Source organism: Coregonus clupeaformis, chromosome 25 (genome assembly GCF_020615455.1).
Source record: "Coregonus clupeaformis isolate EN_2021a chromosome 25, ASM2061545v1, whole genome shotgun sequence".
Taxonomy (NCBI): domain Eukaryota; kingdom Metazoa; phylum Chordata; class Actinopteri; order Salmoniformes; family Salmonidae; genus Coregonus; species Coregonus clupeaformis.
The window spans coordinates 29,574,658-29,588,545 of NC_059216.1; the positions used below are offsets into that span (position 1 = coordinate 29,574,658).

The 13,888-nt window shown below is 48.0% G+C and overlaps 1 protein-coding gene across 1 annotated transcript in view; it reads right to left on the minus strand.

Annotated features, from left to right (window-relative positions):
* Positions 1-11,812, minus strand: part of prkd1 (protein kinase D1) — a 67,079-nt gene extending 55,267 nt beyond the window's left edge. The window contains exon 1 of the mRNA XM_041848047.2: positions 11,409-11,812. Within this exon, the coding sequence (XP_041703981.2) occupies positions 11,409-11,615 (207 nt within the window). The 5' untranslated portion in view covers positions 11,616-11,812. The remainder of the gene's footprint in view (positions 1-11,408) is intronic.
* Between the last annotated feature and the right edge of the window lie 2,076 nt (positions 11,813-13,888).

Below are 13,888 nucleotides of genomic sequence, written 5' to 3' on the forward strand. Positions count from 1 at the left end.
GGCCTGTTCCTGCTCCTCGCACCAAGCCTACGGTGCGCGTCGCCAGCCCGGCCCGGCCTGTTCCTGCCACTCGCACCAAGCCTACGGTGCGCGTCGCCAGCCCGGCCCGGCCTGTTCCTGCTCCTCGCACCAAGCCTACGGTGCGCGTCGCCAGCCCAGCCCGGCCTGTTCCTGCTCCTCGCACCAAGCCTACGGTGCGCGTCGCCAGCCCGGCCTGTTCCTGCCACTCGCACCAAGCCAGGGGTGCGAGTCGTCAGCCCGGTCCGGCCCGTTGCTGCTCCATGCACCAAACCAGGGGTGCGCATCGTCAGCCCGGTCCGGTTCGTTCCTGCTCCACGCACCAAGCCAGGGGTGCATATCGTCAGCCCGGTCCGGCCCGTTGCTGCTCCACGCACCAAGCCAGGGGTGCGCATCGTCAGCCCGGTCCGGTCCGGTCCGTTCCTGCTCCACGCACCAAGCCAGGGGTGCGTGTCGTCAGTCCGGCACAACCCGTGCCTGGGTCACCGGTGCCTGATCAGGTGCCGGTCAGCTGCTCCACAACGGAGCTTAAGCAATCCGCTCCTTCGATGTCCAGTCCAGCTCCAGCCAGCGGGGCCAGACCGGACCAGGGGCGCTACGGGGGGATTATTGAAGGGTGGTGGTCAAGCCCGGAGCCGGAACCGCCTCCGAGGAGGAATGTCCACCCAGCCCTCCCCTGTTTGGGTTTTGTTGAGGCGCGGTCGCAGTCCGCGCCTTTGGGGGGGGGGGTACTGTCACACCCTGGCTCTGGGGACTCTATATGTTGAGCCAGGGTGTGTAGATTCTATGTGTTTATGTTCTGTGTGGGAGTTCTAGTTGTTGATTTTCTATGTTGGCCAGAGTGGCTCCCAATCAGAGGCAACGAGTGTCAGCTGTTGCTGGTTGTCTCTGATTGGGAGCCATATTTAAACAGTCTGTTTCCCTTAGTGTTTGTGGGATCTTGTTTCCGTTTGGTTTGTTTCTGTGTTAACCGTAGGACTGCACGTATCGTTTGTTGTTTTGGTTATTGTCCGTAGTATCACTTAAGATAAATAAACATGTTCGTTCATCACGCTGCGCCTTGGTCTACTCACTCTAGCGAACGTGACAGAGGTCATGTAGGTAGGGGTAAAGTGACTATGCATAGATAATAAACAGCGAGTAGCAGCAGTGTAAAAACAAAGGGTATCTATTTGTTTAACTACAGATAACTACAGTGAGGAAAAAAGGGGTTTTGCCACCAAGTACTAAGTCATGTTTTGCAGAGGGGTCAAATACTTATTTCCCTCATTAAAATGCTAATCAATTTATAACATTTTTGACATGCGTTTTTCTGGATTTTTTTGTTGTTATTCTGTCTCTCACTGTTCAAATAAACCTACCATTAAAATTATAGACTGATCATTTCTTTGTCAGTGGGCAAACGTACAAAATCAGCAGGGGATCAAATACTTTTTTCCCTCACTGTACAGTAAATCTTTGTTCAGCATGTAATTGTAGGTATCACTCTACATAATTGAAAGGCACAGTTTGACAGTATCAGCATCTTTTTTATTTTTTTATTACCTTTATTTAACTAGGCAAGTCAGTTAAGAACAAATTCTTATTTACAATGACGGCCTACACCGGCCAAACCCGGACGACGCTGGGCCAATTGTGCGCCGCCCTATGGGACTCCCAATCACGGCCGGTTGTGATACAGCCTTGAATCAAACCAGGGGGTCTGTAGTGACGCCTCAAGGACTGAGATGCAGTGCCTTAGACCACTGCGCCACTCGGGATACTGTGTCAGTATCAGACAGAGAGACATGTCCATATATGTTCTATAATAAGACCCTTTCCAGGAACTTCTCATCATTGCCCTTTGATGATCTAATTCTCTTTGCCACAGTAAGATCCTCTCTATAAATTGGTCAGTGGCGGCCACTGATTGGCTGAATACCCGGGGCGAGAGGTGGTTGGAGTCAACAAAGCAGCATGACAGAAATATGATTCCAAGTTTTCAAACTACAGGTAGTTTCTTTGAGAAGATATATAAAGTGATCTGTGCATTTGAACAGCATAAATACACCTATTTCACTTTTGCATGTCAAAAACCAAATGACCACTGCTGCACATGCTGCCACTGTTTTGAACAGATTAGACTATACTATTTAGAACATGTAGCCAGCTCACAAACGAACGCAAAAGGGAAAACACAACAAGCATGCAGATGCAATAAATGAAAACACATTATCTAACTGGGGATAGATAGCTAGCTAACATAATGTCACAAAGCATGATGCGCTAGCCAGTTAACTTTGATTTTGAAATAAATTCATTGTTCCGAGTTAGTCTGATATTAGCTTAAAGACTTGACATTGGCATGCTAGCTGCTTATCAAAGGTAGATAACTGGTAATTTGACCCCCCAAAAAATGGACTAAACTATTTCTCAATGTTTCTCAAAATTACTGTAGCTGGCTAATTAATTTGATAATGCTTTGTGATACACCCGGTTTAATGCTGTTTTAGTCAACACAACATCTCGCCCTGTTACCTACAGCAGAACCTGATAAACAACATGGGGGGAAACAATAAGCCACCGTCATGCTTTTTTGTCCAACCAGATCAACAATGAGAAGGTGCTAGCTAGCGTATATATTATATAATTCACTCCAACAAGAGTGGAAGGACGAAGAGTCGAAGGACAGAAGGTACTTCGACTCTTGTTGGATGTAGATGTCCGGTTTATCAGGTCCCAGGATCTCATGACTGTTATGATTATTTATTTACAAGTTCATTACAATTTGCTTTTTGCATTAGCGCCATCTGTACCTGATAGAGCAGATCTAGTCTCACGTGCGGAAGTAAGCCATCTGGCACAAGAGACATATTGGGAGGGAGAGTAGAGCAGTGTCACGGTTTCGGCCGAGGCTGCCTCTCTTCCTTGCTCGGGCAGGCTTCGGCGTTCGTCGTCTCCGGAATACTAGCTGCCACCGTTGCATGTTTCTATGTTCGTTTGCTTTTGTCTGATTGTTGTTACACCTGTTATCGTTTAGTGTAATTAGTGTCCTATAAGTTCTCGTTGTGTTTGTCTAGTGTTGTGTGTTATTGTTTTACTGTCGTGCCGGTAGGCTGTTATTCTACTGTTTGCTCGGTTGAGCTATTTCTCCATATTGTTTGGAGTGTTTTGTTGCACCTGTATGTGCGCCCGTTATTTTCGCCTACGTGCGGAGTTTTCGCCTCAGGGCATTTATTCGTGATTGTTTTTGTGTGCATCTACTAAAGTCTGTTGGACTAACGTTCTGCGTCCTGCGCCTGATTCCACCACCACACCCACCTACATCTACCTTGACAGAATAACACACCCCAAGAATGGAATCAGCAGGAGCCGCAGCAGCACAGGCGACGCTGGAGGACCGGGTCCGCGAGCAGAATGACCAGATCCTGCGGATGGGGTCCGCACTGCAGGAGGTGATCACCACCATCCGAGGCTGGGAGACCCGAGGGACACCTCCACCACCATCCTCCCCTGCCCGCACTCATCGGCAAGTCAGCCCATTCCCGCTCCGGAACCCAGAGGAGTTCGACTCTCGCTCCCGAGGGCCTACGATGGGACCGCTGCCGGGTGTCAGGGATTCCTTCTCCAGGTGGAGCTTTACCTGGCCACCGTGCACCCGGCGCCCTCGGGACACGAGAGCGTGTCCGCCCTGATCTCCTGCCTTTCCGGTAAGGCGTTGGAATGGGCCAACGCAGAGTGGAGGAGAATCGACGCTACCACCATCACCTACGACGAGTTCTCCCGCCGCTTCAGGGCGGTGTTTGACCATCCCCGGAGGCGAAAGCGGCGGGGAGCGTCTGTTCTGCCTCCGGCAGGAAGAGGAGTGACCAGGAGTTCGCCTTAGAATTCCGTACTCTAGCGGCGGATGCAGGGTGGAATGAGCGGGCCCTCATCGATCACTACCGATGTAGTCTACGTGAGGACGTCCGTAGGGAGCTGGCCTGTAGGGACACCAGCCTCTCGTTCGACCAGTTGGTCGACATGTCCATCAGGCTGGATACCCTGCTAGCTACCCGCGGACGTCCCGAGGGGGTCCGTCCATTTCACCCTCCAGCGCCTCCGAGCCGTGCCCCATGGAGCTCGGGGGCGCTGGGCGCTAGAGAGAGGAGGGGTCGGATGACGAGGGGATCCATCTCCTGCACCAACTGTGGTCGGGGAGGACACACCGCGGCTAGGTGCTGGGGATGGCCTCCTAGGGAGAAGACGACAGGTCCCGCACTGGGGAGTCCTTCCAGGTGAGTAGGCGCCCCACTCACCCAGAGCTCTCTGTTGCACACTTCTGTATGCCTGTGCGTTTTCCACAGGTAGCACCTCATTCCCAGCATAAGGCGCTGGTAGATTCAGGCGCGGCTGGGAATTTTGTTGATAAGACATTTTGTTTAGCCTTAGGGATTCCCCTTCTCCCTGTTGACGTTCCCTTCCCCGTTCATGCCCTAGATAGCCGTCCGTTGGGTGCGGGCTTGATCAGGGAGGTCACGGCGCCACTTAGGATGTGTGCGCAGGGGGTCATCAGGAGATGATCCAGCTATTTCTGATCGACTCGCCTGCGTATCCGGTGGTGCTGGGCATGCCCTGGTTGAGTACCCATAACCCATCTATTTCGTGGCAGGAGAGGGCTCTGATGGAGTGGTCTGCCCAGTGTGTGGGTCGATGTTTAGGCGTTTCCGTAGGGGCTACCTCGGTGGAGAGTCCAAACCAGGTGCCCGCATTGCACGTTCCCCCTGAGTATGGGGATTTGGCTATTGTGTTCAGTAAGTCGAGGGCGACACAGTTGCCTCCCCATAGGCAGGGAGATTGTGCGATAGACCTCCAGGCAGGAGTTGCGCTCCCACGGAGCCATGTGTATCCTCTCTCAGGAGGAGAAGAGAGCTATGGAGACTTACATAGACGAATCTCTGAGACAAGGATACATACGGCCCTCCACTTCCCCTGCGTCCTCGAGTTTCTTTTTTGTGAAGAAAAAGGATGGGGGGTTACGCCCGTGCATTGACTACCGTGGTCTCAATCAGATCACGGTGAAGTACAGTTATCCACTCCCGCTGATTGCGACCATGACGGAGTCATTGCACGGGGCGCGTTTCTTCACTAAATTAGATCTCAGGAGCGCGTACAACGTGGTGCGCATTAGGGGGGGGCGAAAAAATGGAAGACAGCCTTTAGTACCACCTCGGGCCATTACGAGTATCTTGTCATGCCATACGGGTTGATGAACGCTCCTTCAGTTTTCCAATCATTCGTGGATGAAATCTTCAGGGACATGCAGGGGCAGGGGGTGGTCGTGTACATAGATGACATTCTCGTGTACTCGCCTACCCGAGTCGAGCATGTGGCCCTGGTGCGCCGAGTGTTGCGGAGGCTGTTGGAGCACGACCTGTATGTCAAGGCAGAGAAGTGTCTGTTCTTCCAGGAGTCGGTCTCCTTTTTGGGTTATCAGTTGTCTGCGTCAGGGGTGAAGATGGAGGTAGACCGGGTGTCAGCCGTGCGTAATTGGCAAACGCCAACCACTGTGAAGGAGGTGCAGCAGTTTTTGGGGTTTGCGAATTACTACCGGAGGTTTATCCGGGGTTTTGGACAGGTGGCAGCTCCCATAACGTCTCTTTTGAAGGGGGGTCCGGTGCGTCTGCAGTGATCAGCCGAGGCGGACAGGGCGTTTGGGAGGCTGAAGGACCTGTTTACCTCGGCCCCGGTGCTGGCGCATCCGGATCCCTCTTTGCCATTTCAGGTAGAGGTGGACGCGTCAGAGGCCGGTGTAGGAGCCGTGCTTTCGCAACGGTCCGGCGCGCCACCTAAACTCCGCCCCTGTGCCTTTTATTCCAAGAAGCTCAGTCCGGCGGAGCGAAACTATGACGTAGGGGACAGGGAGCTGTTAGCCGTGGTACAGGCCCTAAAGGTGTGGAGGCACTGGCTTGAGGGGGCTCAACACCCTTTCCTCATTTTGACGGACCACCGTAACCTGGAGTACATCCGGGCAGCGAGGGAGGCTGAACCCTCGCCAGGCGAGGTGGAATATGTTTTTGACCCGGTTCACATTTAAGATCACGTACATCCCTGGGTCACAGAACGGTAAGGCAGACGCACTGTCTCGGCGGTATGACACGGAGGAGAGGTCCGTGGAGCCCACTCCCATACTGCCGGAGTCTTGTCTGGTGGCACCGGTAGTGTGGGAGGTCGATGCTGAACTCGAGCGGGCGTTACGCACCGACCCTAGTCCACCTCAATGCCCGGAGGGTCGGAAGTATGTTCCGCTCGAGGTTCGGGATCGATTGATCTATTGGGCTCACACGTCACCCTCCTCTGGACACCCTGGTATCGGCCGGACAGTGCACTGTCTTAGTGCCAAGTACTGGTGGCCCACGTTGGCGAGGGATGTGAGGGTTTATGTTTCCTCCTGCTCGGTGTGCGCCCAGTGTAAGGCGCCTAGACATCTGCCTAGGGGTAAGTTACTACCCCTGCCCGTTCCACAACGACCATGGTCTCACCTCTCGGTGGATTTCCTCACTGACCTTCCTCCTTCACAGGGGAATACCACTATACTGGTCGTTGTGGACCGGTTTTCTAAGGCCTGTCGTTTGCTCCCTATGCCGGGCCTTCCTACTGCCCTGCAAACCGCCGAAGCACTATTCACCCATGTGTTCCGGCACTACGGGGTACCCGAGGATATTGTGTCTGATCGAGGTCCCCAATTTACCTCCAGAGTCTGGAGAGCTTTTATGGAGCGGTTGGGGGTCTCGGTGAGCCTCACCTCGGGTTACCACCCGGAGAGTAATGGGCAGGTGGAACGTGTGAACCAGGATGTGGGTAGGTTTCTTAGAACATACTGCCAGGACCGGCCGGAGGAGTGGGCCAGGTACGTTCCCTGGGCCGAAATGGCCCAGAATTCCCTACGCCATTCCTCCACTAACCTAACCCCTTTCCAATGTGTGTTGGGTTACCAGCCGGTTCTGGCACCTTGGCAGCAGAGCCAGATCGAGACTCCTGCGGTGGATGAGTGGGTGCGGCGCTCGGAGGAGACATGGAACGCTGCACACGTCCACCTGCAGCGGGCCCTCCGTCGTCATAAGGCGAGCGCCGATCTCCACCGCAGTGAGGGACCGGTGTACGCACCTGGTGATCGAGTCTGGCTCTCTACCAGAAACCTGCCCCTCCGCCTGCCCTGTCGGAAACTGGGTCGGCGGTTTGTAGAGCCATTTAAAGTCCTGAGAAGGTTGAACGAGGTGTGTTACAAATTACAACTACCTGTTGAGTATAAAAGTATTAACCCCCTCGTTCCATGTGTCTCTTCTCAGGCCGGTGGTAGCTGGCCCACTCCAAGAAAGTGAGATCAGGGAGACTCCCCCGCCCCCATTGGACATCGAGGGGGCACCGGCGTACTCCGTGCGGTCCATCTTGGATTCGAGACGTCGGATGGGGGTCTCCAATATCTAGTGGAGTGGGAGGGGTACGGCCCGGAGGAACGGTGCTGGGTGCCGAGGAGAGACATTTTGGACCCGTCTCTCCTGACGGAATTCCATCGTGGGCACCCGACGCACCCTGCTCCGCGTCCTCCTGGTCGTCCCCCGAGGCCGGAGTCGGCGCACGTCTGGAGCCGCGCGTCAAGGGGGGGTACTGTCACGGTTTCGGCCGAGGCTGCCTCTCTTCCTTGCTCGGGCAGGCTTCGGCGTTCGTCGTCTCCGGAATACTAGCTGCCACCGTTGCATGTTTCTATGTTCGTTTGCTTTTGTCTGATTGTTGTTACACCTGTTATCGTTTAGTGTAATTAGTGTCCTATAAGTTCTCGTTGTGTTTGTCTAGTGTTGTGTGTTATTGTTTTACTGTCGTGCCGGTAGGCTGTTATTCTACTGTTTGCTCGGTTGAGCTATTTCTCCATATTGTTTGGAGTGTTTTGTCGCAACTGTATGTGCGCCCGTTATTTTCGCCTACGTGCGGAGTTTTCGCCTCAGGGCATTTATTCGTGATTGTTTTTGTGTGCATCTACTAAGGTCTGTTGGACTAACGTTCTGCGTCCTGCGCCTGATTCCACCACCACACCCACCTACATCTACCTTGACAAGCAGACCCAGAAGTTCTGACTGAACGCACATTTGAGAACCCCAGGAATGTCCATCTACTTAGTGCTGTTATAATTTATGATATGAAATCCTGCGATTTCATTGGGGCAGTTCCCCCTCATAGTAAATAGCTGGCAAAACAATCCAAGCAATGTTCGCACGGCCTAACACACCCGTGGAGGCAGAACTGCTGCTGCTGGCAGTCACTGAGGGGCAGAGTAGTAAGAAATTGAACAGCTTGTTTCGAACAATATATTTTTGAAAGAGGAAAATATACACATTTACCGCACTTTTATGTAAAACATAATCCATGAATTATAAAATATATATATATTGTATATACAGTGCATTCGGAAAGTATTCAGACTCCTTGACTTTTTCCACATTTTGCTGCGCAGCTATTTTCAGTTCTCTCCAGGGATGTTCGATCGGGTTCAAGTCCGGGCTCTGGCTGGGCCACTCAAGGACATTCAGAGACTTGTCCCAAAGCCACTTCTGCATTGTCTTGGCTGTGTGCTTAGGGTCATAGTCCTGTTGGAAGGTGAACCTTCGCCCCAGTCTGAGGTCTGCTTTGGAGCAGGTTTTCATCAAGGATCTCTCTGTACTTTGCTCCATTCATCTTTCCCTCGATCTTGACTAGTCTCCCAGTCCCTGCCGCTGAAGAACATCCCTACAGCATGATGCTGCCACCACCGTGCCAGGTTTCCTCCAGACGTGAAGCTTGGCATTCTGGCCAAAGAGTTCATTCTTGGTTTCATCAGACCAGAGAATCTTGTTTCTCATGGTCTGAGAGTCCTTTAGGTGCATTTTGGCAAACTCCACGTGGGCTGTCATGTGCCTTTTACTGAGGAGTGGCTTCCATCTGGCCACTCTACCATAAAGGCCTGATTGGTGGAGTGCTGCAGAGATGGTTGTCCTTCTGGAAGGTTCTCCCATCTCCACAGACGAACTCTGGAGCTCTGTCAGTGACCAGCGGGTTCTCCCCCGATTGCTCAGTTTGGCCAGGCGGCCAGCTCTAAGAAGAGTCTTGATGGTTACAAACTTCTTGGGGACCTTCAGTGCTGCAGACATTTTTTGGTACCCTTTCCCAGATCTGTGCCTCGACACAATCCTGTCTCAGAGCTCTACGGACAATTCCTTTGACCTCATGGCTTGGTTATTGCTCTGACATGCACTGTCAACTGTGGGACCTTATATAGACAGGTGTGTGTCTTTCCAAATCATGTCCAATCAATTGAATTTACCAATCAAGTTGTAGAAACATCTCGAGGATGATCAATGGAAACAGGATGCACCTGAGCTCAATTTCGAGTGTCATAGCAAAGGGTCTGAATACTTATGTAAATAACGTTTATTTTATTTTATTTTTTATAAATTTGCTAAAATTTATAAAAACACATGTTCGCTTTGTCATTATGGGGTATTGTGTATAGATTGATGAAGGAAAACATTTATTTAATCAATTTTAGAATAAGGCTGTAACTAAACAAAAAGTCAACGGGTCTGAATACTTTCCGAATGCACTGTGTATATATATACAGTACCAGTCAAAAGTTTGGACACACCTACTCATTCAAGGGTTTTTCTTTATTTTTACTATTTTCTACATTGTAGAATAATAGCGAAGACATCAAAACTATAAAATAACACATATGGAATCATGTAGTAACCAAAAAAGTGTTAAACAAATCAAAATATATTTTATTTTTGAGATTCTTCAAAGTAGCCACCGTTTGCCTTGATGACAGCTTTGCAGACTCTTGGCATTCTCTCAACCAGCTTCATGAGGTAGTCACCTGGAATGCATTTCAATTAACAGGTGTGCCTTGTTAAAAGTTAATTTGTGGAATTTCTTTCCTTCTTAATGCGTTTGAGCCAATCAGTTGTGTTGTGACAGAAGATAGCCCTATTTGGTAAAAGACCAAATAGGGTCGCTCTGGATAAGAGCGTCTGCTAAATGACTAAAAATAATAAATAATAATAAATAATATTATGGCAAGAACAGCTCAAATAAGCAAAGAGAAACGATAGTCCATCATTACTTTAAGATATGAAGGTCAGTCAATCTGAAAAATTTCAAGAACTTTGAAAGTTTCTTCAAGTGCACTCACAAAAAACATCAAGCGCTATGATGAAACTGGCTCTCATGAGGACCGCCACACGAAAGGAAGACCCAGAGTTACCTCTGCTGCAGAGGATAAGTTGATTAGAGTTAACTGCACCTCAGATTGCAGCCCAAATAAATGCTTCACATAGTTCAAGTAACAGACACATCTCAACATCAACTGTTCAGAGGAGACTGCGTGAATCAGGCCTTCATGGTCGAATTGCTGCAAAGAAACCACTACTAAAGGACACCAATAAGAAGAAGAGACTTGGTTGGGCCAAGAAACACGAGCAATGGACATTAGACCGGTGGAAATCTGTCCTTTGGTCTGATGAGTCCAAATTTGAGATTTTTGGTTCCAACAGTTGTGTCTTTGTGAGACGCAGAGTAGGTGAACGGATGATCTCTGCATGTGTGGTTCCCACCATGAAGCATGGAGGGGGAGGTGTGATGGTGTGGGGGTGCTTCGCTGGTGACACTGTCTGTGATTTATTTAGAATTAAAGGCACACTTAACCAAACAAGGTGAAAAATCTGTCGATGTGCCCTTGAGCAAGGCACTTACTCCTAATTTGCTCATGGGGCGCCGTACTACTTTGGCTGACCCTGTAAAACAACACATTTCACGGCACCTATCCAGTGTGTGACAATAAAACATACAGGTTTTTTTTAATATAGATGGTCATGCATACACAGTATAGGCTACATGCCTGATGATTATGGGGAAAGGGGGTGGTGTAGTTCGCATGTTGTTGATAAGTGATCAATTACAACTTTATCAAATATGTGGATTCTCTATTTCATTAGATATGTTGAACTTTTCCTTTCTCTGCATGATCAACCATCTTTGTTAGTAAGCCTATATCTTTCCATTACCAATAAATACAGTAACTTATAGAAGTGTTGTCCTGCTTATTGGCACAAATTATTGAATGTGACATCAAGGACTTTTCTAAGTTGTTCATTGGGCGCAACATCAGAATGGAACCGACAGCAACTGAAAATGTTTAGGTCAGACCTACTGTATGGGTCAAACATAGCCTAATTATCGATCCCATATGGATTATGTCATGCCTTACAGTAAACTGAATACCTAATACCCGAATGTAAACATGTGTGCAAAAGTTAATATATCACTAAGAACTATATATGTGCTTAATTTAAAACTAATTAAATCATAAGGATAGCATTACAGAAGTGATAGGATATTGTTACCTTCTGGTCCACGATGTAACATGCCATCTTCCGGATTTGAGCGAGACTGAAGTCGACAGAGCCCAACAGAACGGGCTCGCGGCTCAGCCCGATCTGGATCTGGAAAGAGATGCCATTGGACACCGGGGACAGGGGACTCGGCGGTCGGATCACCGGCGGAGCACTCATATTAATCTCCCGGGAGTCAAAACAATAACGACTCGACATACTCTAGGTGAGTAAATCTACTTTTCTAACCGCAAAACTGTTTTGAATATCAAACCACAACTTCAAATCTCCGACCGTGTCATGAATGCAAATTATGACGAGAGATGATTAGCCTAATAAAACGTATGATAGAAACCAAAGAAATGTTGAAACATATCATAATTTGAGCGGTGAAAGACGATGATGATGAAGCCATATACGTCAGTTACGTTTAACGTTCGGATGTAATCAGAGCCCGCCTCCTGCCTGGCTGGTTGATGTTATGCCGCGTTCATGTGCTAGTCGGAAGTAGAATACTCTGAAATGTCCTACTTTCTAACTGGTGGTAGTTATGCACGTGCCGTGTTCTACCAGATAGCAAGTCATAAATGTTTTGAGTTTCGTAGTTCCTACTAACACGTTAACGTGGCAATCGCTCTCATCTCATCATTGAGACATGATGATGCGAGAGGGATGGAGAGCAGAGCGGTGACGAGGAGCGAAATCGAACGTTTATTAGGCTTGGTACCACTGAGCTATCCTGCCAAACATCCAAAATATTGACTCAATTAAAATATAATTTTCCACCAACTAGACTTCCATTCTGTTAGAGACAAATCTAGAAGTACATTTTATGGATAAGGCAATTGGACAACCACGTTCAGGAATTCACCAAAAAGCACAAGAGTCTAAGCATGGCTAATTAAGCCTAATTGTATACGTTTAAAAAAGTAGGCCCATATTTTGAACAGGTGCAAAACAAGTGATCAGAGGAGCAATTGAACCAACCTGGCCTCAGGGCAATTCATTACAATTGGTACGTAAATCGGTTCCATAATTGGTACGTAAATCTGTTCCATAAAGTCTGTGGCTTTGCGTCAGATCTCATTCATTTCAATGAGGACCGTCGGCAACAGAGTGGCATCGCAGCTCCCACTGTTCCAAGGCTCCTTTGCGAAATGAATACATCATACTTAGTCCATCAATAGAACAGGAAGTTAGGCTACCAAACCACATAATGTAGGCTACTATAAATTAGTAGGCTACTATTTTAATAATAATGTTGAATAATGCAACAATGGATGTCAAGACAATTATATTTTATGACTGTAGCCTCCCATTTTAATTCCGAAAAGTTTATTGTGATGGTAGTGACGTTTGTATATGATTATATAATTATTAGGTGTGGCTACAGTAACTTCCCACTGGGCATAGACATCAATTCAACGTCTAGTCCATGTTGGTTCAACGCCATTTCATTGAAATGATGTGGAAACAACATTGGTTCAACCAGTGTGTGCCCAGTGGGTTCAACCTAGCCTAGCTGTCAGCTAGCTAGCTAACGTTAACTGCTCTGTGTAAGCTAGCTTGAGTTGCTAGGAAGTAAGACAAACATGTTGAGGAAAAAGTAACTAAACAAAACATGTTTTATTATCACCTGAAACAATATGTTTCTCATGTCTTGAATGAAAAGGTTATATCCCCAAATAAATGTGATTTCTGACGAGAGGCAGGCTCTCCCCCATCTTGTGTTACAGACACACTTGTCCTACCAGTAGTGGGTTAAGACTGTGTAAAAAGGACATACGGCGAACAGAATTGCATCCATTTTTGGACACGGCATTGCTCTTTTGCACCCCAGTATCTCTATTTGCACATAATCTCTTGCACATCTAGCATTCCAGTGTTTATACTATTGTAATTATTCTGCACTATAGCCTATTTATTGCCTTACCTCCATAACTTGCTACATTTGCACACACTGTATATATATTTTCTGTTGTATTTTTGACTTTATGTTTTTTTACCCCATATGTAACTCTGTGTTGTTTTTATTGCACTGCTTTGCTTTATCTTGGCCAGGTCGCAGTTGTAAATGAGAACCTGTTCTCAACTGGTTTACCTGGTTAAATAAAGGTGAAATAAAAAAATAAAAATAAAAAATAAAAAATTGCGTTATATCAGGGTATATCATGAATGGAATAGTGGTCGTATAATATCATACGAATTAGGATGTATAGTAGTAGCCTATCATATGTCTTATCCTGTTGTACAATAGCATACGAATTGGATGACGTAACTTATCATCACACAATTCTAAAAACCTGTTTTCGCTTTGTCATTATGGGGTAGTGTGTGTAGATTGATGAGGAAAACATTTAATTTAATCCATTTTAGAATAAGCATGTAACGTAACAAAATGTGTGAAAAAGGGAAGGGGTCTGAAAACTTTCCGAATGCACTGTATATTCCAATCATTGACATTGCTCGTTCTGATATTTCTTAATTTCTTA